General features: G+C 40.2%; 1 protein-coding gene across 5 annotated transcripts in view; it reads left to right on the forward strand.

Moving 5' to 3' along the window:
* OSBPL8 (oxysterol binding protein like 8) overlaps positions 1-22,076 on the forward strand; it is a 99,714-nt gene that overhangs the window by 20,899 nt on the left and 56,739 nt on the right. For 3 of the 5 annotated variants that reach the window (XM_050915409.1, XM_050915413.1, XM_050915414.1), the window contains exons 2-3: positions 14,998-15,099; positions 20,495-20,531. In XM_050915409.1, coding sequence (XP_050771366.1) covers positions 15,058-15,099; positions 20,495-20,531 — 79 coding nt within the window. In that variant the 5' untranslated portion in view covers positions 14,998-15,057. Of the gene's footprint in view, positions 1-14,997; positions 15,100-20,494; positions 20,532-22,076 lie in introns of those variants that run through there. The other 2 variants (XM_050915415.1, XM_050915412.1) reach the window with 2 other exon arrangements.

Raw genomic sequence — 22,076 nt, forward strand, 5'->3', positions numbered from 1 at the left:
TATGCTCATACTATCTTGGTAGTTAAGCTAGTGTTATCTTGGTATTGTGTGTGATTTTAAAGGTGAAAGTAAACTATAAAGTGCTATTAAACTGGTAACTCTTGTCAGTTTTGGTGGTAGTATTGGAATGAGGTAATGTTGTGAAGGGAAGGATGTAGTTTTTCTCTTTTAAAAAATAAATACATGAGAATCTTGGAAGACAGATACATGAGAGATCTTGGAAGTATTCTTTCCCTTATTTATTGTAAAAACACCAACTGAATTTGCTGGAGCTCACAAGGATTGCATCCTTCCTTCCAGGTGTTTGTGTCTGTCTTTTGTCTGTCCCTGGGCTCCCAAACTGTGTGATGTCTCTTGCAACCTGCACCATGCCGTTCTGACTTCCCTTAACTAGCTGAGTATTGAGGGAATGGATAGAGGATGGTGGGGAAGCAGGATTCGAAACTGCATATCACACAGTCCTATGAGATTGCACATCTGAGAGGATAGCAGTCACCTTAAATCATATACTCAAGCTATCTGATGGCCCCGTTAACCCATTTTATGGGAAAGAGAATTCCTAGTACTTGAGCAGACTGGATGGAAGGGCAGGAGGAGGTGCCTTGTCCATTCAATATTTGTTTGGCCCTGAGTGGAATAATTCTTTGTCCAGGACGCTAGGTTTTTTTCTTTGTTTTCTTCTCTGAAGCATTTCAAGTGTCAAGACTTTTTCATAGCTGTGCTGTATGAAGTGACCTTACAGCCACTCCCTGGTTGTCAAGGAACAGAAACCTATTACCCAACCATGACACATGCTTTCTTTTCTGCTTGAATGAATTTAGTATCTTCTATATTGGTCCCTGAAGCAGAACGTTAAATGTACCCTGATAATGTGTGGTTCTTGCTGTGGAGAATCTTGGTGTCTCCTCCCAGTACCGGGAGCAAAAAGCATTCTGCTCTTCAGAAACGGGATAGCTTTGGGAACGAATACATTTAACTCTTGTGCTTGAGGGCCGGCTTTGAGCTGTGAAAGGCTTGGCTTCTATTTTCAGCTCTGGCAAAAATTATTTTTATATAAGTTGATTGTTTATTGTTGCAAACAGTGTGAGCAGTTGCCTAACTTATATTAGGCAGCGATATTGAGCTGATCTCTGAGGGCTATGAATTGCAGGTAAGTTATCACTTGATTACATTTGTATCTCTTCCATAGCTGCTTGTTGTGGCAGGCTAGGTGCTTCTCATCACCCAAAGACATGTCATGGGGGAGCATGTAATTTGTTGAATAGAAATGGGTGGGGAAACAAGAGGTCTAGTGCTAAGTCAGGTGCTAAGTCAGTTGCCAAGTCTGCAATGCGATAATATTTTACAGTTCCTGTGGATCAGATTGTATTGTTTAAATGCTATTGGTTCATCCTGTTAAACTAAAAGCTATGTGAGCTTCTTGCAGCAGTTCCAAATCAAAGTTGATCAGCAGTTACTCAGTAGCTTCAGAAAGACAAGCTTGGATGTTTGGTGCTAAAAGCACTAGTCCTTGTTAAGCCTGTACAAAGGCTATTTGAAATATTTGTTCATGACTTAAACCCCCACAAAACAACAACAATGAAAAAACAGCCACAAAAAAACCCACTTCCCCCTCAATGCCCCCAAAAAACCTCCCAAACCAAAAACAATCAAAAAAGACCAAACAAAAAACCAACTCCCCCAAAAAAACCTATGAAAGATCCTGAATTGCAAACATGTAGAATAGCACTGACACCTAAAAAACCAGAAGTTAGGTTCATCAGATCACTTTAATTGGGCAAGCAGTAAAGTGAAAAAAACTAAACTTGGCATAAACAATGGAAATCTAAATTAGACTTTCTAAATCTTTTTAATAAACCATGATGTGTAAGCCAGATACTATCACTGCCTGTTTGAACCTGCAGCTACTTTAAGTCAGAATTTCTAGGGGGTTTGCTATTGCAGTAGGCTTCTCTGACCTTTTGTTCTTAAATTCTCATACAGACATCCTGTATCTTGAAATTGTGGAAACTACCTTCTAGCACTAGCCAAAAGAAATCCAAATGAAGGCCATCTCTTATGTCATCAACTCTATTTTAATATCAAGAAGAGACACTGCTGCCAAGATGAGAAAACTAAATTGTACGTGGGAATGAACATTAGGTTCCTCTTTGAAATATCCACCATATTTAATCCTGCAGAATATCCATTTTATAAAAACCTCTCAAACACAATATAACTGCATTGCAGCTAAGCACAGCTCGACTGAGACTTGTTTGTCTGTGTTGTCTTCTTTCACGCTTTTAATCTTAGAACTTGCATTGATTTTTCTATTTGATGTATCTCAGGTTAGAGCAGAAATTAGGATTGTATTTACTCTCTTAGCTGAGCCCCTGTGAAGTGCGTTCATGGTTCTTATTAGCAGGACCCAGAGAGGCAATCTCAGTTCTTTGGTGAAACTAAGCCATTGGAGTATAGAAAAGTGATTCTGTACTGGTAGGTCTTTGGGAGCTCTGGATGAGCAAAGATTCTGTTCACTTCACATTAATGCAATTCCTCCACAGTGCTTGCTAATGAAAAAACTATTACCACTGTTAGACCTTGGAAGCCTGTAGTCCTGGGTTATTTCTACATGAATGCAGTTAAATGGCATCACACTCTGAATTTGAATCATTGTATTCTTCTTGGGCGGGTTTTAGTGAGTCACCTAAGTCATATTTTGAGATTGGTGGTTTTTTTCAGTGCACAGAACCAACTGCCCCCCTTCCCCTTTATGAAACTTAAGGTGTCCTTTCAACAGATACGAAAATTTAAAAGAGCTCTTAAGGTGTATTTCATCTCTTTAAAATGAGTTAGCCATCTTTTTCAGTTCTGAGAAGCAGCAAAATGCACGGCGCAAACAAAAGGTTAAAAACCTGGTAGAATTGCCACTTGGAAGATTGGTCCTTTGCACTGACTCAATTTTGGAGGTATATTATTCGTTTTATTAACTTGGTTTTCTTTTGCTGTAGACGTGCATTAAGATGATTCTCTTTGCCTTCAACTCTCTGTTTATTCAACAGTAACTGTTTATATTGCTTTGAACTTGAGAACCCTAGTCACATTTGGATCAAATTGAACTTGGTAGCATACAGATAATGAACAAAAGGATAGTTTGTACTCGAGGGAGCTTACAGTCAAACACTGACTGCTACTGGTTGAGTGAAGAGATACAGTAAGAAAAGTAAAGATCGGTATCTGCTTTGGTTAGTTTTTCTAATTTCTGGGAAGACTGTGGTGGAACCTCATGTGATACCAAAAATCTGATACTGTAGATCACTTGTAGTCACCTCCTTACACATTTCTGCTCTTTTGAAGGTGTGTGGGTTTGGGGGTTTCTTGGGGGTTGTTTTTTGAGTATGGTCTGTCCTGCATATTCTGAGCTTTGACCTTTACTGGGTCAAAGCTGGATGATTCAGAGGGTATGTATAGCTGTGAATGGGGTATTAATTTGAATTTGCTTTAGTTGCTTTTGATCTGTGTCCATTGTCAAGGAATGTACTGGGAAGGATTTGATCACTTTTGAGGAGGACAGTCATCCTATTCCTCCAGGTGTCTATAACTCCTGCAAAGATGAGGGAGAGACCATAAGTGAGAAGAGGGGGTGGCTCTCCTTAAGCAGAGGATTGTGTAGTCTTTTGGACAGAGTCTTGGAAAAATGTTCTTGTCCATCCCCCAGCAATAGAGACTTTTTAAACATAAATGGTATTGTAACATAAGTAATACATGCTCTAATGCCTGAGACAGTTGCTTGGTGTTCATATTAAAACTGCAAATTGTTTGTAAACTCTTAGTAAGCAAAATTTTTTACAGTGACTGTCTGACCAGGTACATATTCTGTAATTGTGACAAGCTGGAATCTTGTTTGTGTTTGCTTAAGTCAGCTCGGAGAGAAGCAATGTAGCAAATCAGCTGCAATAGCGTTTGATGTGACAATGAACTGTCTGCATGATGGTGCCTGTCTGTCCAAGCAATGTCACTGCAGCTTCTGAGATACAGAAACTTTACAGTAGTTTAAGCTACTTCTTACTTTATTTGCAATAAGTAAAGAGCACTCATCTAGTCACGTATAGTTCATCTGGCAGTTGGTAGTTCATTGATCTGCAATAGTATGATTACTTGCAATCATTTATATATGATCTCAGAATAGCTCTCTGAAACTTTATTCCTTATGAAGTTGATTGTATTCTTGACCTGCACGTGAGACTTAAAATATTTTTGTATCTATGATTGCATTATAACCAAGATGTTTAGCGGGTTTCATCACTGAAGGTAGTATTCTGCATCATTTGAAGTATTAAAGTAGACTTTCAGCATCCCTTTATTGAGGCTTTTCAGCACAATGAATTAGTTCTTATATGCTTAAAGTGTATTTCATAGGCTTGAAATAGTATGTGTCCTTTTTTGGTTTTTTTCCTTTTTAATGCTTTGACTCCGTATTTGACAGTAATGCCTGTTGAGGGGAAAACAGAAAAATGTTTCTTTTAGGAAAAGCAAGGTTGGATTTTGTTTTGGAAAGTTCCACGCAGAGGAAATCCAGATCTATCTCCTGTCTGAAGACGGCAACTGATTCCACTTTGGCATCAGAAACGGAAGGACTTGTTCTGCCACCTATCCATCTTGTCTGTGGAAACATCTCTGCTGACTGATCTTACTTTTTCATTTCAGAAAAACCTTTAACAACAACAACAACATTGCTTTTCCTTTTCCCTTGGCTTGATTCCCTTCATTTCCTGCAGTAGTTTCCAGTTGGTGTTGGGCGAGTCTGTAGCTGTAAACATAGTCCATGCTTGCACAGGCTGTTACGGTTGGAACAGAGGTGGGTTAAGAGGTGGCCCTCAGCTGTTCTTTACCACTGTCGTGCCAGAGCTGCAAGCAGAAAGGCAAGTGGAAAGTCCCATGGCCTAGCTCAGTTTAAATGAGCTGTGTTTTGAGAGTGTCTGTTTAAAATAATTTGCAATAGTGGGTGTCCCTCTGACAGAAGAGGGTTAGGGAGCACCTGTGCAGACAGGCCTGTGGGCAGGCCTGAAAGGCAGCAGCCGCAGTGGGGAAGGCGGAGGCAAGGACCAGATGTGAAGGACTAGTAATCTCTTAATCCTGTTCAGCTGTGTCTAAAAGAGCGTGTCACACTGCAATGTCATATGACTGCCAACATGAGAGATGAGAAACCGTAGGGAGTACCAGCTGGCCTCTTGTCACAGTGCAGAACAATTTTTATTTTTTTTTTTTTTTTTTTTTACCCTGAGGTATTAATGGGAGCATTTTGGCTTCTGATGCAAACCTCTAGATGAACATGAATTGACTAGATAGATGCAGGGGGTGTGTGTGAGGCTATTAGTAGTACCTTTACAGTTGTGAAAGAAAACTTCTAACACTGTTAGAAGAAAGGCAGGATTCCCTGACTTAAAATGGTTGCATTTGTCATGTTGCTTTCTTAAACCTTTTTTAGTTCGTTGTCTTTGGGCAGGAAAAACACAAGGCCTAAATAGCAAATGTGCTTTTGTGTCTGGGGTGGAGTTCTGAAATGAAAACAGTTTGCAATGTGTCTAACCATTTAGTCTAACTGCATCTTTTTTTTTTTTTCTTCAAAGCCTGTTGTTGACCAATTTAACCTTGTTTAAACAGTGCTAGTATTGATACAAGTATATCTGCTGTAAGGTTGGTTTGGCATCCACTTGGTTATTTTGCTGGTTGGTACTGCAGCATCTTGAAATGTAAAAATAAAATGCTAGATTTCACTATGTAAGGTTTGATTGAATCTTCTTTTCGTACATCATCACAACAAAACAGAACAGATCTTTTGAATATTTTATGAAGCTTCATAGATGCTCTCTGGTTCAAGCTTAATAAATGCAAAGAATTTAATGATTTAATGCCTCTCTTGTTCTTATCCTCAAAAGTTAAGACTGAGCACTAGATAAAACTGGCCTGTAGAGGCAAAGTGGGTAATGGTCTAGGTAACCAGACACCCTTACGTGAAGAAATAACCATTTTTACTATTGAGACCTGCAGCTCCTTTGGATTGTGAGAGCAGCCTTGCAAAATATGCGTCATGAAGACTCGGACAGGTTGGGGAGCTTTGAAGTGCATTTTAATGGCCCAAGGGCTCCAGAACACTTGGGATTTGAGCTTTGAGAGGATGCTGGGGTTTAGTACCTGGAGGTGACTCTTATCACCTCTTCTGTACTCCTTCATTTTTATCAGGACAAGTTTACCTGTGGGACACCTGTTTAAGGTAGTAATTTATTAAAGTTGCAGTGGCTGTTCAGAAGTTTTCTATCCTTTTCTTGGCATTCACTGCCATCTGTCACTCTCAAAAGATAGCTGAGGTATCTGAAGTATGCTTCTGCTTTCCAAGTTTTTTTTCTAGATGAGAGATGTTTTCAAGTCTTGTTCTTAAGCGCTTCAACTTTCCTGTTTTTTTTTTGTGGGTGTCCTGTCCCCCCCCGCCCCCCCCCCCCCCCCCTTCTGAAAACAGCCATACAGAAAAAGAGGAAACAGCTTTCTTTGCACGTGGACTGTTTATTCAGGAAATGAGAAGGCAGGTGATGAAACTTGGGGTGGAAGGAAGCATTTCATAAGGGTGTATTTGGTGGCTGATAGCATTAAGTGATCACAGTATACTTGGGGGATATATGTGAGGCAGTTGTTGAGTCTGGTGTGGTTATACCTGTAGCAGACTTTTGAGCATTCAAACATTGCAGTTCAGAGTTAACATAACCATGCAGTTAGTCGTCTGCGATTTCCACTGTGTTATTACTGGTTTTGTCAAGCTCTCCTATTTGGCCAGACTTCACAGCAGAAGGAGTTGAACCTAGAGATTTACTCAGCTCTCAAATTTCTCTTCTAGAATTGCAGAATAAAACCTCTTCCTAGTTCTCCCAAGTTCTTGTTAGTGTGTGTAAGATGCTTAGTTTGAAAGTTGAGAAAAATTTGTGATTTCTCTGTTTACTAGATCTTTTGCTGAATCTTTTGACCCTGTTGGCCCCACTCCATTTTTACCAGTAACTCAGCTTCAGTTCCTGCTTTCTTGGAACTGGTCTCAAACATGGGGTCCTTGGCATGCAGTGATACTGTCATATGCAAGAAGCTGGCATGATCTGTAGCTTGTTAATGAAGTGTACTTGGTGTGTGGACTCATGAACTGAAAGGGACAATCTGTGGCCTTGTACCACAACCAGGGGGCTGTACTTCCTCTGATGCACTGGATTCACAGAGCCTTGAAAGTAAGACATGTGCCTTTATTACCTTCTGTGCTATTGCTGCTCCCCCACTGCATGGAGTGAAGTGAAAGTGCCTTCACCCTGGCATATGACTGCTGAATGACACTTAGATTATTTGAGAGCCTTGGTTTGATCCCCCTTAGTTAGATTTAGGATGTAGATTTCTTTTAATCTCTTAAAACTGATCCTATCCCTGTTAGCTCTTAATTTTTATGAAACTTGTTGTTCCTTTTTTTTTTTTTTTTTTTTTAGTGCTATTGTGGTTTAACCTCAGCTGGCAACTAAGCACCACACAGATGCTCGCTCACTCCTCCCACCCAGTGGGAAGGGGGAGAGAATTGAAGGAAAAAAAAAAAAGTAGAACTTGTGGGCTGAGATAAAGACAGTTTAATAGGACAGAAAGGAAGAAGATGATGATGATAATATGACAATAACACTAAAACAATTAGAATATACAAAACAAGTGATGCACAATGCAGTTGCTCACCACTTGCCGACTGATGCCCAGTTAGTTCCTGAGCAGCAATCTGCCCCTCCTGGCCAACTCCCCACAGTTCATATACTGGGCATGATGTCATATGGTATGGAATATCCCTTTGGCCAGTTTGGGTCAGCTGTCCTGGCTGTGTCCGCTCCCAACTCCTTGTGCCCCTCCAGCCTTCTTGTTGGCTGGGCATGCGAAGCTGAAAAACCCTTGACTTAGTATAAACACTACTTAGCAACAACTAGAACCATCAGTGTGTTATCAACATTATTCTCATACTGAACCCAAAACACAGCACTATACCAGCTACTAAGAAGAAAATTAACTCTATCCCAGCTGAAACCAGGACAAGCACTTAGATAACTTTCTCAAGAGTATTACCTTAAACTTCCTTATGGACCTTACTGAACTGAATGCACTGATAACTGCACCTGAGAACTGCTTACTTAGGCGTCACCTGGTGATCCTGACAGGCAGCAAGTTGAACATGAGCCAGCAATGTGCCCTTGCCGTAAAGAAGGTGAATGGTATCCTTGGATGCATTAGACAAAATATTCTCAGCAGGTCAAGGGTAGTGATCCTTCCCTTCTACTCAGCACTGGCAAGGCTACACCTTGAGTGCTGGGTCCAGTTCTGGGCTCCCCAGTACAAGAGAGACATGGACATACTGGAGAGAATCCAGTGGCGGGCCATGAGCACGATCAGGAGGCTGGATCATCTCTTACATGAGCAAATTTGAGAGAGCTGGGGCTGTTCAGCCTGGAGAAGAGAAGGCTTGGGGGGATCTCATCAATGTGTATGAATACCTGAAGGTAGGGTGTAAAGGTGACAGAGCCAGGCTCCTTCCAGTGGCGGGACCAGAGGCAATGGGCACAAACTGAAACACAGGAGGTTCCCTCTCAACATCAGGAAACACTTCTTTACTGTGGGGGTGACCGAACACTGGCACAGGTTGCCTAGGGAGGTTGTGAAGTCTTCACCTGTGGAGATATTCAAAAGCTGCCTAGATGCTCTCCCGCAAAAGGGGTGTTGGACCAGATGACCTCCAGAGGTCCCTTCCTACCTCAACCATTCTGTGATTCCCTGTGGAATAGCATTTCTCTGGTACTGTTGTGACTCTGTGTCGCGGTTTAACCCCAACCAGCAACTAAGCACCACGCAGCCGCTTCCCCCTCCCCCCTCCCCCCTCCCGGTGGGGTGGGGAGGAGGAAAAAAAAAAAAAGTAAAACTTGTGGGTTGAGATAAGAACAGTTTAATAACTACAGTAAAATAAAATACCCTACTAAATAATAATATAATAACTGTAATGAAAAGGAATATAACAAAAAAAAAGAACACCCAAGAAAAGACAAGTGGTGCACAATGCAGTTGCTCACCACCCACTGACTGATGCCTGAGCAGCGATCTGCCCCTCCCGGCCAACTACCCCCCGCCATTTATATATTGGGTATGATGTTCTATGGTATGGAATATCCCTTTGGCTAGTTCAGGTCAGCTGCCCCAGCTATGCTCCCTCCCAGCTTCTTGTACACCTGCTTGCTGGCAGACCATGGGAAACTGAAAAGTCCTTGACTTGGGATAAGCGCTACTTAGCAACAACTAAAACATCAGGGTGTTGTCAACAGTATTCTCACACTAAATCCAAAACACAGCACTGTACCAGCTACTAAGAAGAAAATTAACTCTGCCCCAGCTGAAACCAGGACATTCTGCTTTCCAGCAAGGACCTAGGTGAATTTTTACCCTTCTTGACACCAATGTAAACAACTAGGCTTCCTTTCTCCTAGTGTGCCTCCTCTATGCTTGTTGCTATGTTGATCTTTGAAGTCAAGCATATTATGCCTGTGTCATCTTAAAGAAATTTACAATATACTCTTATCTGATACCCATGTTGGGCAATATAAGTGCATTAACCTATTTTAGGCCTTAAGGAAAGAAGGCAGGCATCTAGCAGAGCTTAGCAGGTCAGAGCCCTGGAGAACACTTCCCCTTTGAAAAGGCTGGATCAGCATGCAGTAGCTATTTCACCATGCACTCAGTGCAGGCCGTTAGCAGGTCACAGGTGAGGCTGTACCTTGCCTATGAGGTATGATGCTGGAGTGTAAGAGGGTACTCTGATACTATAACAGATCAGAAAACAGTATCACAGTGCAAGTGCCATATCTAATGACCGTAGGTGATAGTACTTAGGGAGAAAGCTAAAACCTGCCTATATAATACAGTATGCAGGTGTTCAAGTAACTTCGTCCATTGATTAAACAGGAAACGTATTAGATTCGGGGGTCATCTCTACCACTTTCACTTTGTTGGCTGCACCTTGGCTGAAATTCAGGAACTCGGCGGGGGGCAACAAGGATACAGGAGGTAGCATAGCAAGCATCTCAGCCATGAGATCAGGCAAAGACTCTTGATGAAATTCTCCAAATTTAGTGAAGTGTTTGAACAGAAGCTAATCTTCTGTGGGAGAAGTGGAAGAAGAAGAGTCCTTTTGTGAACTGAGTTATGGTTTTAATGATAGAAACATACTTTCAATAGGATAATACTGCTATGGAGTCATGTTTGAACTCTCTAATATTCCTGGAACAAGTTATGTATTTGATGAGGAGCCTTTCTTATGCTGGAGGAAAAAAGGGCTTGTCTTTCCTAATAACCCCTTTATTTAGTTAAATGAACATATCCCTACAATAAACACTTATATGATCTGGTTAGCATATGGAATTTAAAAGTCAATACAGAACACTGCCAAATTCACTTGTCTGTAAAGGTGTGAATAAAGGCTTGCTGTCACAGAGACTTCTGACATGGCCAAGGCATCTGGCTTCTGCTGCTTTTGCTCTGTGACCTGTGCAACTATACCTTAGAGAATATTGTGTAACATTATAGAATCATTTAGGTTGGAAAAGACCTTTAAGATCATCGAGTCCAACCATAAACCTAACACTGCTAAGTCTACCGCTAAACCATGTCCCTAAGTGCCACATCTACACTTCTTTTAAATATCTCCAGGGATGGTGACTCAACCACTTCCCTGGGCAGCCTGTTCCAGTGCTTGACAACCCTTTCAGTGAAGAAATTTTTCCTAATATCCAATCTAAACCTCCCCTGGTGCAACTTGAGGCCGTTTCCTCCTGTCCTGTTACTTGTTACTTGGGAGAAGAGATAGAACCTCCTTTCAGGTAGTTGTAGAGAATGATAAGGTCTCCCCTGAGCCTCCTTTTCTCCAGGCTAAACAACCCCAGTTCCCTCAGCCGCTCCGCATAAGACTTGCTCTCTAGACCCTTCACCACCTTTGTTGCTCTTCTTTGGACATGCTCCAGCACCTCAATGTCTTTCTTGTAGTGAGGGACCCAAAACTGCACACAGTATTCGATGTGCGGTCTCACCAGTGCCGAGTACAGGGGGACAATCACTTCCCTAGCCCTGCTGGCCACACTGTTTCTGATACAAGCCAGGATGCTATTGGCCTTCTTGGCCACCTGGGCACACTGCTGGCTCGTATTCAGCCAGCTGCTGACCAACACCCCCAGGTCCTTTTCTGCTGGGCAGCTTTCCAGCCACTCTTCCCCAAGCCTGTAGCATTGCATGGGGTTGTTGTGACGCAAGTGCAGGACCTGAGGCATACTCTTACGGCTTTTAAGATATTTCTTTTTTTAAAGGGTGGGAGTTAGGAAGAGGTAGGAAGTCACGTAAGACATTTGAGTTATTTAGTATAGTTAGTTAGATAAAATCCTATTCACACAGAGTGGTAGCTTTCATTGATGCATGCTGTCCTTTGCTTCTATCAGGGACCCAGGCAGAGTTATCCTATTAGAATTTCCTATTAGAATTTTCCTTAAGGTGCAGCTAATTGAAAACTAGTCTGTTACAAAAACTACCAATGGCTGAAGCAATCTGTTAAAATAAATTAAGATGTTAACGTGACCGGTTGTTGATCATGTGATAAGTGGGATGCATTTTCCTTCTGCTTTAAATATATGCTTCTGAGCTAGTCACCCTAGATCCTCTTCACAGTTGGAGAGGAATAGCTTATTTTATGGCATGATTTGTCCGATTGGTACAGCTGCTTTAAAATGGGCAATACCTTTCTAAGTGCCTGTTTGTATCCATTGTCTATAAAAGAAACATAGGTGATTAGCTGGGATGCCATCATATAATTCTTTTCAAATAATTTCAGTTTGCGTGTGCCCTTCTGAACATTTAAGCTCTTCAGAGTTGTGATTGTGAAGTAGGAACATCTGTTAATTAATTCCCCAAATTAACCAACTAGGCAAACAACCAAATTGCAAACACTTGTGAATGTGGAGAGAACAGCAAAGGCATGTCATAAATGTCCCCTAAAAGCTAAAAGGATGATGATTTAAATTTGGGGTTGTATCTTCAAATCTAATCTAGCTGAAGTAGAAAAGAGCTCTCTCACTTGTGGAAGCACACCTCATAATAACCTGGCTGCATTTACAAATAAATAAATCAATTCCCCCTCCCTACATTGATCGGAAAGTTGTTTCAAAGCCTTGGGGCTCGGATGGTTGGAAGCATTCTGTAATTTTCAAAATAAATCTGTTCTCTAAGTTCATACTTATTTGCCTTTTTGGCAATATTGTTTTGCTGAGAGATCCGTTTTCCCTCCTTGGTGTTTATTTTGGCATATTTCAGAAGCGATATTGTTCACTTTCAGCCTTCATTTTGCCAAGAAAAATAAGCCAAGCTGGCTGTCCGCTCATAAGCTAAACAATGTGGGGGAAGGTAGTGCTTAACCATTTCTGCACCTGCTTTGCCCTGCATGTCTGTTCAAACATGAGCAGGCAGAATTTTCTCCCTCCCTCTCCCAGATAATTTCTCTGCAGTGTTCGGGACCCTGCTGGATTATGAGTTTCCTGGGGACCATGGGTGACCATGACTGCTAAGAATTAGACATTAGGGTACCTGTCCGATGATAGTACTCTTGAGACTGAGATGAGGAAGGATGTAGTGGCTGTGGTCACGTGAACAAACGGAGGAGCAGAATACTCCAGGAGTGTTGATAATAAAAATTAATGTCTGTTTAAAAATAGAGATGGGTTTGAAACTGTTTTAGGGTGAATGTTCCTGTGTCAGGAAAGATCTGTTTATTTGGATAACTTGAGTATGGTTGCAAGTTTGCGTAACTAAAAAAGCTGACTAACTACTTTAAATATCAGTGTGTACATCTGTTTGCAATGCCACTCATTTTTTATCCTGTTTAAGAGAGTTTAGTGTTTCTGTAAATTGAATATGTATGCAGCCTGGTGTTGCTGAATTGCCTGCTAATAATAGAACCTAAAATGGGTGTTGGGGGGAGAGATGACAAGGAACAGTCTCCAAGAGTCATTACCCAATTCTGCATCCCTGTCTGGGTGTGTGGAAGGTGCGTGTTGCAGTGCCTGCCGCCCCGGGAAACAGAGCTTCTGGGGTGAATTCCTCTTTCTGTGGTAATGCCATCTCTCATTTTATTAATGCAAATTAATCACTTGTAGTAATCTCCCTTCAGATGTCTACTGTTTCTAATGTACATGAAAACATCTAGGCATACGCTTCCCAGTTACGTGCCACCTCGGTAATTACTCAGGTACTTGAGTAAGATCCTCGTCAGTTCTTTGAACTGAATCATAGGGAGCTATAAACTTTACAGTTTCTTTAGCACACAGTCTTTTTGTTAAACTTTTTATTAATGCTTCCTTTTGTGTTTTAGTGGCATGTTATGGTAACTTGCTATAGTGTGTTACTACTGTATGTTCTTCCTAAGGGATTTTTTAATTCTAGTGTGCTTTGCATAATACAAGAACAAAAAATATGATAATAAAAACATTGAAGTCAGTTGAACAAATGGTTGTTCTTTATCGTGAGATTTGTTTTCATGAGTATTTCCTGAGGCAGGCTTTGAACCACAAGATCTTGTGTACTCTCCTGGTCCTCTCCTTGCCCTTCTGTCCTCCTGCACCCAGGACGCGCCTCAAGCTCCCTGGAGGGGCTGTGATGCCCCCTCCCACCTCACTCCCCTCACCCCTCTGTCCTCAGTGAATCTGTTTCTGCGAAAGCTTGAGCTGAAGCCACAGCTTGATGTATACCTTAAGCACAATGTGCTAACATCGTAGCTTAAAAAAAAAAAAGTCACTATCTCCCTGCTACCCCTGTTCTTGCACAAGTGTTGGTTTCGCAGTCTGGTTTGTAACTTAGCTGCTTCCTGCCCCCTCACCCCACACAAGACAAAAAGAAAGAGAAAAAAAAAAAAAGTCCTTGCGCTAATTCTCTGATCAAACACTTGCTCTGGCTGGAGGGAAGGGCAGTGTGAGCATGGCTTTGTGGAGGGTGGGACTGCAGGGTGTTCTGTCTGCAGGATACTGGTTTCTACTGTTTTGAACAGGCCAGCTCATCATTTGAACAGCCTTCTCATCTGCTTGTATCTTTTGCTGATGGGAGCCTTGGAGAGAGAAGCAAAGCAATGGGCTGTAGATGGGCATCTCTGTAGGCATCCCATTTTGATCTGCTTCCCTCCTGAAACCCACTAAACGAATGAATGGTTAAGGCATGGTTTTTCCACCAAGTTTTGCTTGATTCCAGACTCTTTTCTTGTCTCACCGGTGACTTCAAACGTGGTGTGAGTACTAAGGTTTATTGTAGGTTTCATTCTCTAGCAAAAAAAGAAAATGGGAAATGTCTAGAGAACGAGGCATTGCTTTCTGGCTGTGCGTGGTGACCGCCAGCTGAGCACCTGCTCTGCCACAGAGGGTGCTGGTTTGCACGAATGATTTAATTTCTGTGTTTCCACAAAGCAAAATGTGGCTGTTTCTGGAGTTACGCTGGGAAGCCCTAACCTCTGACTGCTCCAGAATAGCTTTTATGTACCCAAATGGCTTGTGTGCACAAGCCTGCAGGGCAGGGGTGGTGTGCTGCTGGGGACTCTGGAACAAGGGGAAATACAGGATAGAGGGCAAAAACTGTGGGTTTCTTTCTCCCCCCCCTTCCTCCCCGCCCCCCCCTCCCGCTTATGTTCTTCCAGCGTAACTCTTCCTTATTTCATGCAAGTGTGGTTAAAAGTAAGTGCTTTCCTCTGTGAAAGGCTGTTTTATTTGAACCTATCCTCTCCCTTCATTCCTAAAAACTTGCTTTTTACAGGTAGTGTGCATGTTTTGCAAGGAACCGTACTATACACAGTTTACAATAGGAAACTATTTACCCTCTTAAAACGTAGAGGGGAGACTTTAACGGATTTCAGCCATTGGAAGTGAATTGTTATATTTTTCTTTCCTCCTCCAGGACCTTGAGTAGCAGGATGGAAGAACTCTGACAGAGAGACAGATAACACGCCCTTTCAGCATGGAGACTGTTCCGGTTGATGGGGAACTTGACAGAAATTCAGTGAGTAACTTAGATGTGGCTTCATGTAATCAGATGAATGTGAAGATGCTTTTGCAGGGGGAGGATTAAACGGCTTGTATCTGTTCTAGTTTGGTTTGAATTGATACTTTTCTGGTGAATGTATTTGGAATATTGTGTAGTATCACCCACTATTTGCTAGATTCTCATGGCAAGAGGGCTGGATGTCCAGAAACATTTCGTTCTTGGATTTGATCCTTGGTGTCTCAGAGTTCCAAAAGAAAAAGGTATTCCTCTCAGTCTTACTAATTGGCACTTTACTAGTTAGTGACTATGGACAAAAGAAAAAATAATGTACTACTTGGTGGAACGAGGAGCAGAAAAGGCAGGAGGAGTAATAATTATATATTATCAGAGTCATTTCAGGTGTAAGAGTTGATAATCTGTGCTGATTATACAATGTCTGAAGTAGTGAAAATACCAGCTCTTTTTTTCTAAGCACAATTTAAAAACAGGAAAGGCTAGTGCATATTATGACACTTCATCATCATTATCATAATGTTGACATTATTTAAGAATTTAATTTTTCCACAAGCTGTGTTATGTGGAAGCACTCTAATAGCTGAAGCAGGAAATGTTTTTTTAGTTTTCAAAGCTGCTTTCTGATACAAAGCACTGCCTCCCAAAGGCAAAATAAGATATTTTTTCTGTAACTGAGGTGAAGCTCGAGTTTAACACCTCATTAGTGACAAACTTTATTTGTGACGGTTCAGCTACTACATGGAGCTATTAATTTGGTCCAGTGTTTTATTACTGTTTTTATCTTAAGTGATGAATTTGGAGACAAGCTATTTTGCAGTGCATTAAGAAAATCCTTGGCTTTTTTCTGTAACAAATTCATTGATTTGTTGCAGGACCAACGCATCTGTATCCTAGGCACAACATACTATAAGTATCATCTGTCAACTGTGCAATAGGATTTTTTTTTTTTTAAATACCGTCAGTTCAGTTGCTGTGCTCCTTATTTCCTTAAATAAAAAAAAGTACCAGTTTACAAAAAACTTTATAGTAACTTGAAATGTGCTAGTTTTCTTTTTGTGACATGCCTTAACAATAGCATGATTTTAAGAAGTTATCTTGAAATGAGGCTCTATATGCTTTACCAAGTCTGCTTCAGAAGAATGCTAAGTGTAAGGATAGATTTGCCTTTCATCCTATGTGCTTAGGCACCTGAAGTGTCGTCTCAGAATAATTTTTTTTAACTGATGGTATAGTGTGATTGACTACTCTAAGCATTTCTTACCAAAATATGATCTAGTGGGGTAATTGTCTGTCTTAATTGCAGTTACAGTGTGAAGTTTTGTGTGTTGCACTACAGCTGTTAAAAACATTTTTGAAAGCTTATCTGGGAGTCTAATGTGCTAGGTCTGGTGTATACCATAGTAAAAAATTGAAACTGAAATATTAAAAAAAAAATCATATATTTTAAGAGAGGTTGGACCCAGTAATTTTGAAGACCTCGAGTGTATGCAAATCTTCACGCTTCCCAGAATTTTAAATTTTTTGAAGGGTCTTGTTTGAGATTTTTCAGTATTCCAGACTTCTAGCTGCAATCTGATTTTTTTTTTTTTAAAGTTCCATTTGTCTGATTAAAATTAATGAAATGCATGAGTTGCAAACATGCATGAAGAATACTGATCGACATTTTGCTATACGGTTAAGTCCTTTGGGGGGTTTCTAGGAGGTAACTGAAAAAGCCCTCTTTAGAGGTGTCAGCTTTCTAATGTGTTTTTTGGCTTGTGTATAAAAGAAAAACAGAGGAAGAGATTGCGGAACTTAATATTGTGGGCTTTTCTTTCCAGAATCAGTCTAGGGAAAAAAGTCTTACATGAAATGCTTTTCCTGTCTAGTAATTAGGTTGATATATACTGTATCTGAACACAAATGTTATGACAGCTCAGTAAACTATTTTTGTAGTTTCGCATTAAAGCAATGCAAAATACTAGATATTTGGGTTTGAGTTCTTGTTTGAAAACAGTTTTTGCCTATTTTTCTATAAAATAATAATTTAATTTAAACAAGCCTCACTGGCCCAGAACTCAGACCATTACATGGGAATGTTTGGTGTAAACCATTCTTTTTCTAAATTATTTTTTTAGAAAACTTTCTAGTCAGCTCTGATTTTTACAAAAACATGTATTTCATAAATATGTTGCCTTTGATATAACTTGTACAATCAGTCCTTGCTATTTAGATAGATCAGCAGACATAAAAGTACCTTTTTTCCTTGAAGCATAGAATAGAGGTCCTTTTTACTGATCAGCTTTGCAGGTTGGGTTAGTGGTCCTGAATTTAAATGTGACATGATTAATCTTAGTGATTTACACGTAGTAGAGACTGCTTTCAGGAAAAGTCTGTCTTCAGCAGGGTGAAAACTCTAACTTGGCTTTAAAACGTGCATTTAAACTCTATTAAGAATTTAGCTGTAGGTTTAGATTGTAAATCTAGTATGTTTAACAAACTTATCTTTTGTAGTGTGAGATTCAGACATGCTAGCATGACATGTTTTTGCTTTTACCCTAATCTTCAACAGGAAAAGGATTTTGTTTTATAGGACAAGTTGGAAGATATAATTTTAGGTTTAGTAGCAGTTGTTATAAGCTTTATTTCTGAGAAATGAATGTCTAAAAATAGTACTTTTCTGAAGCACAGAGCTGCTTTTGTATGAAAACAGAATTATGGCTGCTGTCTCATGTGATGGTTTATATTGCTGGTTTTATTCCTTAGTCTTAATCTAAAACATTACTGGGAGGAGGGCTAGGTTTTCTATGTTTTCATAGTAACATTTTTAACTAAATGTGCCTCAGCAGAAGCCAAATCAATCGTGTAGTGTTGAGAACCTCCCTTATCAAAGGACTTGTTCTGTAATCTGTAATCAAAGTCATCAATTAAATAAATGTGAAAATAAGAGTAGGCTGTGTCTCTGGAAATAAGTGTATGTTTCTCTTAATTTTGTATATTTAGAATAAAAATTGTGGGAGATGATGGACAGGTATGCCCTGAGGGCATTCTTTTCAGAGAAAACATTGAAGTAGTAAAACTGTCATTTTTTTTGTTCCCTTAGGGGTTTGAATTCCTGATCTGCAGTGATATGAACTGCAGATGATAGAGGTGCAATAAGCTATTGGAACATGAAGAGGTCTTTTTGGCCAAAATAGTCTCCTTTCAGTATCTTAATGTCTTGCATCAGTATTTAGAAGTATATATTCTGCAGGTTTTAGGTAAATACACAGGCCCAAATAGTTCTAATGAAGAGAGGAGGTTGACCAGCAACAGAGGCAGTTTGGTGTGTAAACAGAATGTCTGTTGGAGAAGATCAGGGACAGAGTTAGACAGGCTTGTGTTTCAGCCTCTGGCGTAGGAGCTGTTTGTACCAGTTCATAGGATTAACCATGCAATGCTAAAATATTTACATAAAAAGCCCCTGCATCGTCTCGGGTAACAGGTTGCCCTGCTCTGTGGTGTCATGTTGTATCTTGGTCAAGGCTGCTTGAGAGGCAGGCAGGGAGACAGGACCTGCTGTGGTGCTTTTTCAACGTGTAAGTATACACTACGAGTGAATATGCTGTCTGAGTCTCAGAAACTTCTGATCCTATATGTCTGTTAACAATTTATTTTTCCAGTTCTCTTCTCTTGCTTTCCAGCTTTTATTGTGAAATAAAGCAGACCAGTGCTGAGTAGTGGTGTTCCCAGTCCTTCAGTTGGTTGCTGGATCTCCGTACAGTTACTGCAGACTCCTTTAGCTTGCTCTCTTATCAGTCACTATTCTCTTGAATCTAAAACTAGCGTAGGGTAATACAGTTCCAGTCCGAACATAAATTGGTTCCTAGTCTGCAGTATGTTACCTGTACATTAAAAAGAAACACTTTGCCCTGAAAACCATTGAATTCTTGAATGCTTTTCATGTACTAGTACCTAAACTTGTCTGGTAGGTTCATGGGTTCCCTTAGCAGTGTTTCACTCTTTGACCTAAATTTAGTCTCTGACAGGGATAGAAGGTTGTTTACTAAGTGCACTTATAATTTATTTCAGCTTCTTATGTTTAATCAAGTCCTTTTCCAGAAAGTGCAAAATTATGAAAGAGTTCCCTCACCTTTCCAATTATGTGTACTGCAATTGTAGTATTCTCATTGCGGTACTTCACATTTGCACGTTACAGCGTCAATTTAATGCCCCGAGGCAGCTGTGAGGGATAAAAATCCGTGTTTTGAGATCAGGAGTGTAAGACAAGACTCCTGCTTGCTAAGATTTTTATTTTTCTTTTTTACGTTTCCTGCTGTTTAGTCCTGATAACAGAGAGGCAAGATTGGATTCTCTTTAAAGCAGGGCAAGGATTTCTCTCCTTTATGGAGCAGAAGTTTTTTGTTTGGGATATAGAAGATAACAGCATGTTTGGATTTATTTTATTTTTAAGGAGGAAATGTTCATGCTGATCGGTATGCTTGTTTTCTCCTCCTTTTCTGTTGTTCATGGATTTCAAATGTAGTAAATCCTTTAAGACTTAGGTGGAACTTACCTTACATCTGTACACGGCTGAGCACAGTGGGATCTTAGCCCCGATTGTGGCCTTGGGTAGCAATGACTTATAAAAGATTCCAGATCAAATGTCAGAAAGGAGTACAGACTATTACTATGTAATTACTCTCCTGTAGTGCCTATATTTGATGCATTCAGTGGGACAGAGATAATTTTTTAATACAAGTTGATTCTTTGGAAATACTTTGATATAAAATGTCCTCTTGAATTTAAAACTGCACTATTTGTCTTGCATCCTAAGCAATTTAAAACATTGTCGGTGTTTGTAGATGAACTGAATCTGTGGCTTCTAAGTTTGTGTTTGTGTGCAAAAGCAGTTAGGCTTGGATCTGGGATTAGTGGGGGCTTGCACATTACTGATGGCTTAAAAGTTTTTGTCTTTCCAAAACACCTGTCTGAAAGTGGAGTGGTTTGGGAAACAAATTTTGTGTTATTTCAGCTTTCTTCAGAGCTTTAGTCTTCTGAAAACATTCCAGCTAAAAATTTCTTAAAATATATTGTGTATCAAGTCATATGAGCACTAAATTGCTGATGGAGAGGTTCCACTCAGAATTAGCAGTTGGGGCAGTTGCTGTTTACTAACCATATACGATGATGGCTTCTAATAATGGCTTCTCTATAAGCATATTTGTCGGTTTTGTTGCTTCAGCTTTTCTGAACTGCTAAGTCTCTTGAGGTCTTGCCTTTGTTATTGAGGTGCATGTTGTATTTTAGATATGAACTAACACTGTTTTCATTGTCCTTCTTCTTTCCCGCTGCTGCTGCTTTTGTGCACTTGCTTCTTCCTGGCCTGGATTTTTATGTTTGCTGTTCTTCGTTCTTCAATTGTATGTGTACACAGCATCATGGTGATAACAGAGACTCTCATGGACCATCAAGTAAGTGACTCCCCTCTCCTACAGTATGTTTGCACATATGTTCATAATAGTTAGCATATATCTTTGCGTATAGGCTGCTGGGCTAAGTACTAGGTTTTCTTCTGTATTGTAGTTGAGAAGCTGAAGTACAATGAAAATTTACTGTTGGAAAAGTACTTTACCTGGCATATTACTCATCTAAATGTTTCCCTACATTAACCTTTTTTTTTTTAGTGGGAAAAGTTTATTCTTCACCTCTCCTAGTCATGGCTAGAAAAAAATAAATCTTTTAAATTACTTATCTGGAAGAGAAAAAGATGTATTTATCAGTTTGAAATGAAACCTTCAAATGTTATTGTAGTATAGATAATAAAGACGTGGAAATAACGGTTCAGAAAGAGTTTTATTTTTGAGCTTATCTGTTTATAGTGCTATATGGTTCACTTAATTTCAATAACTTTACATCTTCAGAAATGAACAGGTGTATATACTGTAATATTCAAATAAGGATTGGATCTGGTGTGGTGATAGGGAAAACTTCAGTGTGCGTATATATGTGCATGCACGCCGTCGAAGACTTATTAGTGCCATTGGTTCATGGGCGTTAGTATGATCGTATGATTGGCAGAATAATTTTGCCTGGGATTGAGAGTCTGCGTATGTGGGGAGGGGAAAAGTGCAGGCACAAATTCTTTCTTTTTGGTGAGAAATTTGTGCAGAAGCCATGGTCTTAGCTGATACCGCTTATTATAGGCATTAAAAAATAATGCGGAATTGAATTATAATAAACCTTTTCCTGTATCTGATGTCCTTGTGCTATTTTCAAGAGTGTAAGCACTTTCACATGCTCATTATAGAAACAGAACTGGGAATCAGCCACTTCAGAGACTTTTTTTTTTTTCCATAGCTTTATCTGATGAAATAAATTGGCTGTAAAGACCCCAATTTGTGTTTCTTCTGATGCATGAATCGTACTGACAAACTATATATTAGTAATTTGATGGCCAGCATGAGGAAATTGAACAAAGTATGTATTATCAACTCTAATAGTTCTGTTGGTATTGAAATGTGCCCTCCAAAGAGTCACGAGGAGGCTTTGATATTTACTAATTGATGTTTCTTCTCTAAAATAACCCCCTGCTCATCTTCAAGGAGATAGGTGGTATGGGTTTAAACTCACTCAGGTAAAGGAAGGGATGAACGGAGGTGGTCTGTCTCTTGGATGAGTGCTCTGAAGCCTGAGTGAAAGTCTAAAAATAAATCACTACTTTGAGGCCATTAAGTAGAAGGAATGGTTGGCAATGCTATTTTATGTCATCGAACACGTTGAGCATATGCCTACCAAATCTGTCTTTCAAGTTGCAGAGATGGCATGTGAAACCTAAGAAGAATTAGAATCATAGAATGGTTTGGGTTGAAAGGGACCTTTAAAGATTGTCTAGTCTAACACCCGTGCTGTGGGGAGGGACATCTTGCACTAGATCAGGTTGCTCAAAGCCCCGTCCAGCCTGACCTTGAACACTTCCAGGGATGGGACATCCACAGCTTCTTTGGGCAACCTGTTCC

Source organism: Gymnogyps californianus, chromosome 1 (genome assembly GCF_018139145.2).
Source record: "Gymnogyps californianus isolate 813 chromosome 1, ASM1813914v2, whole genome shotgun sequence".
Classification (NCBI taxonomy): domain Eukaryota; kingdom Metazoa; phylum Chordata; class Aves; order Accipitriformes; family Cathartidae; genus Gymnogyps; species Gymnogyps californianus.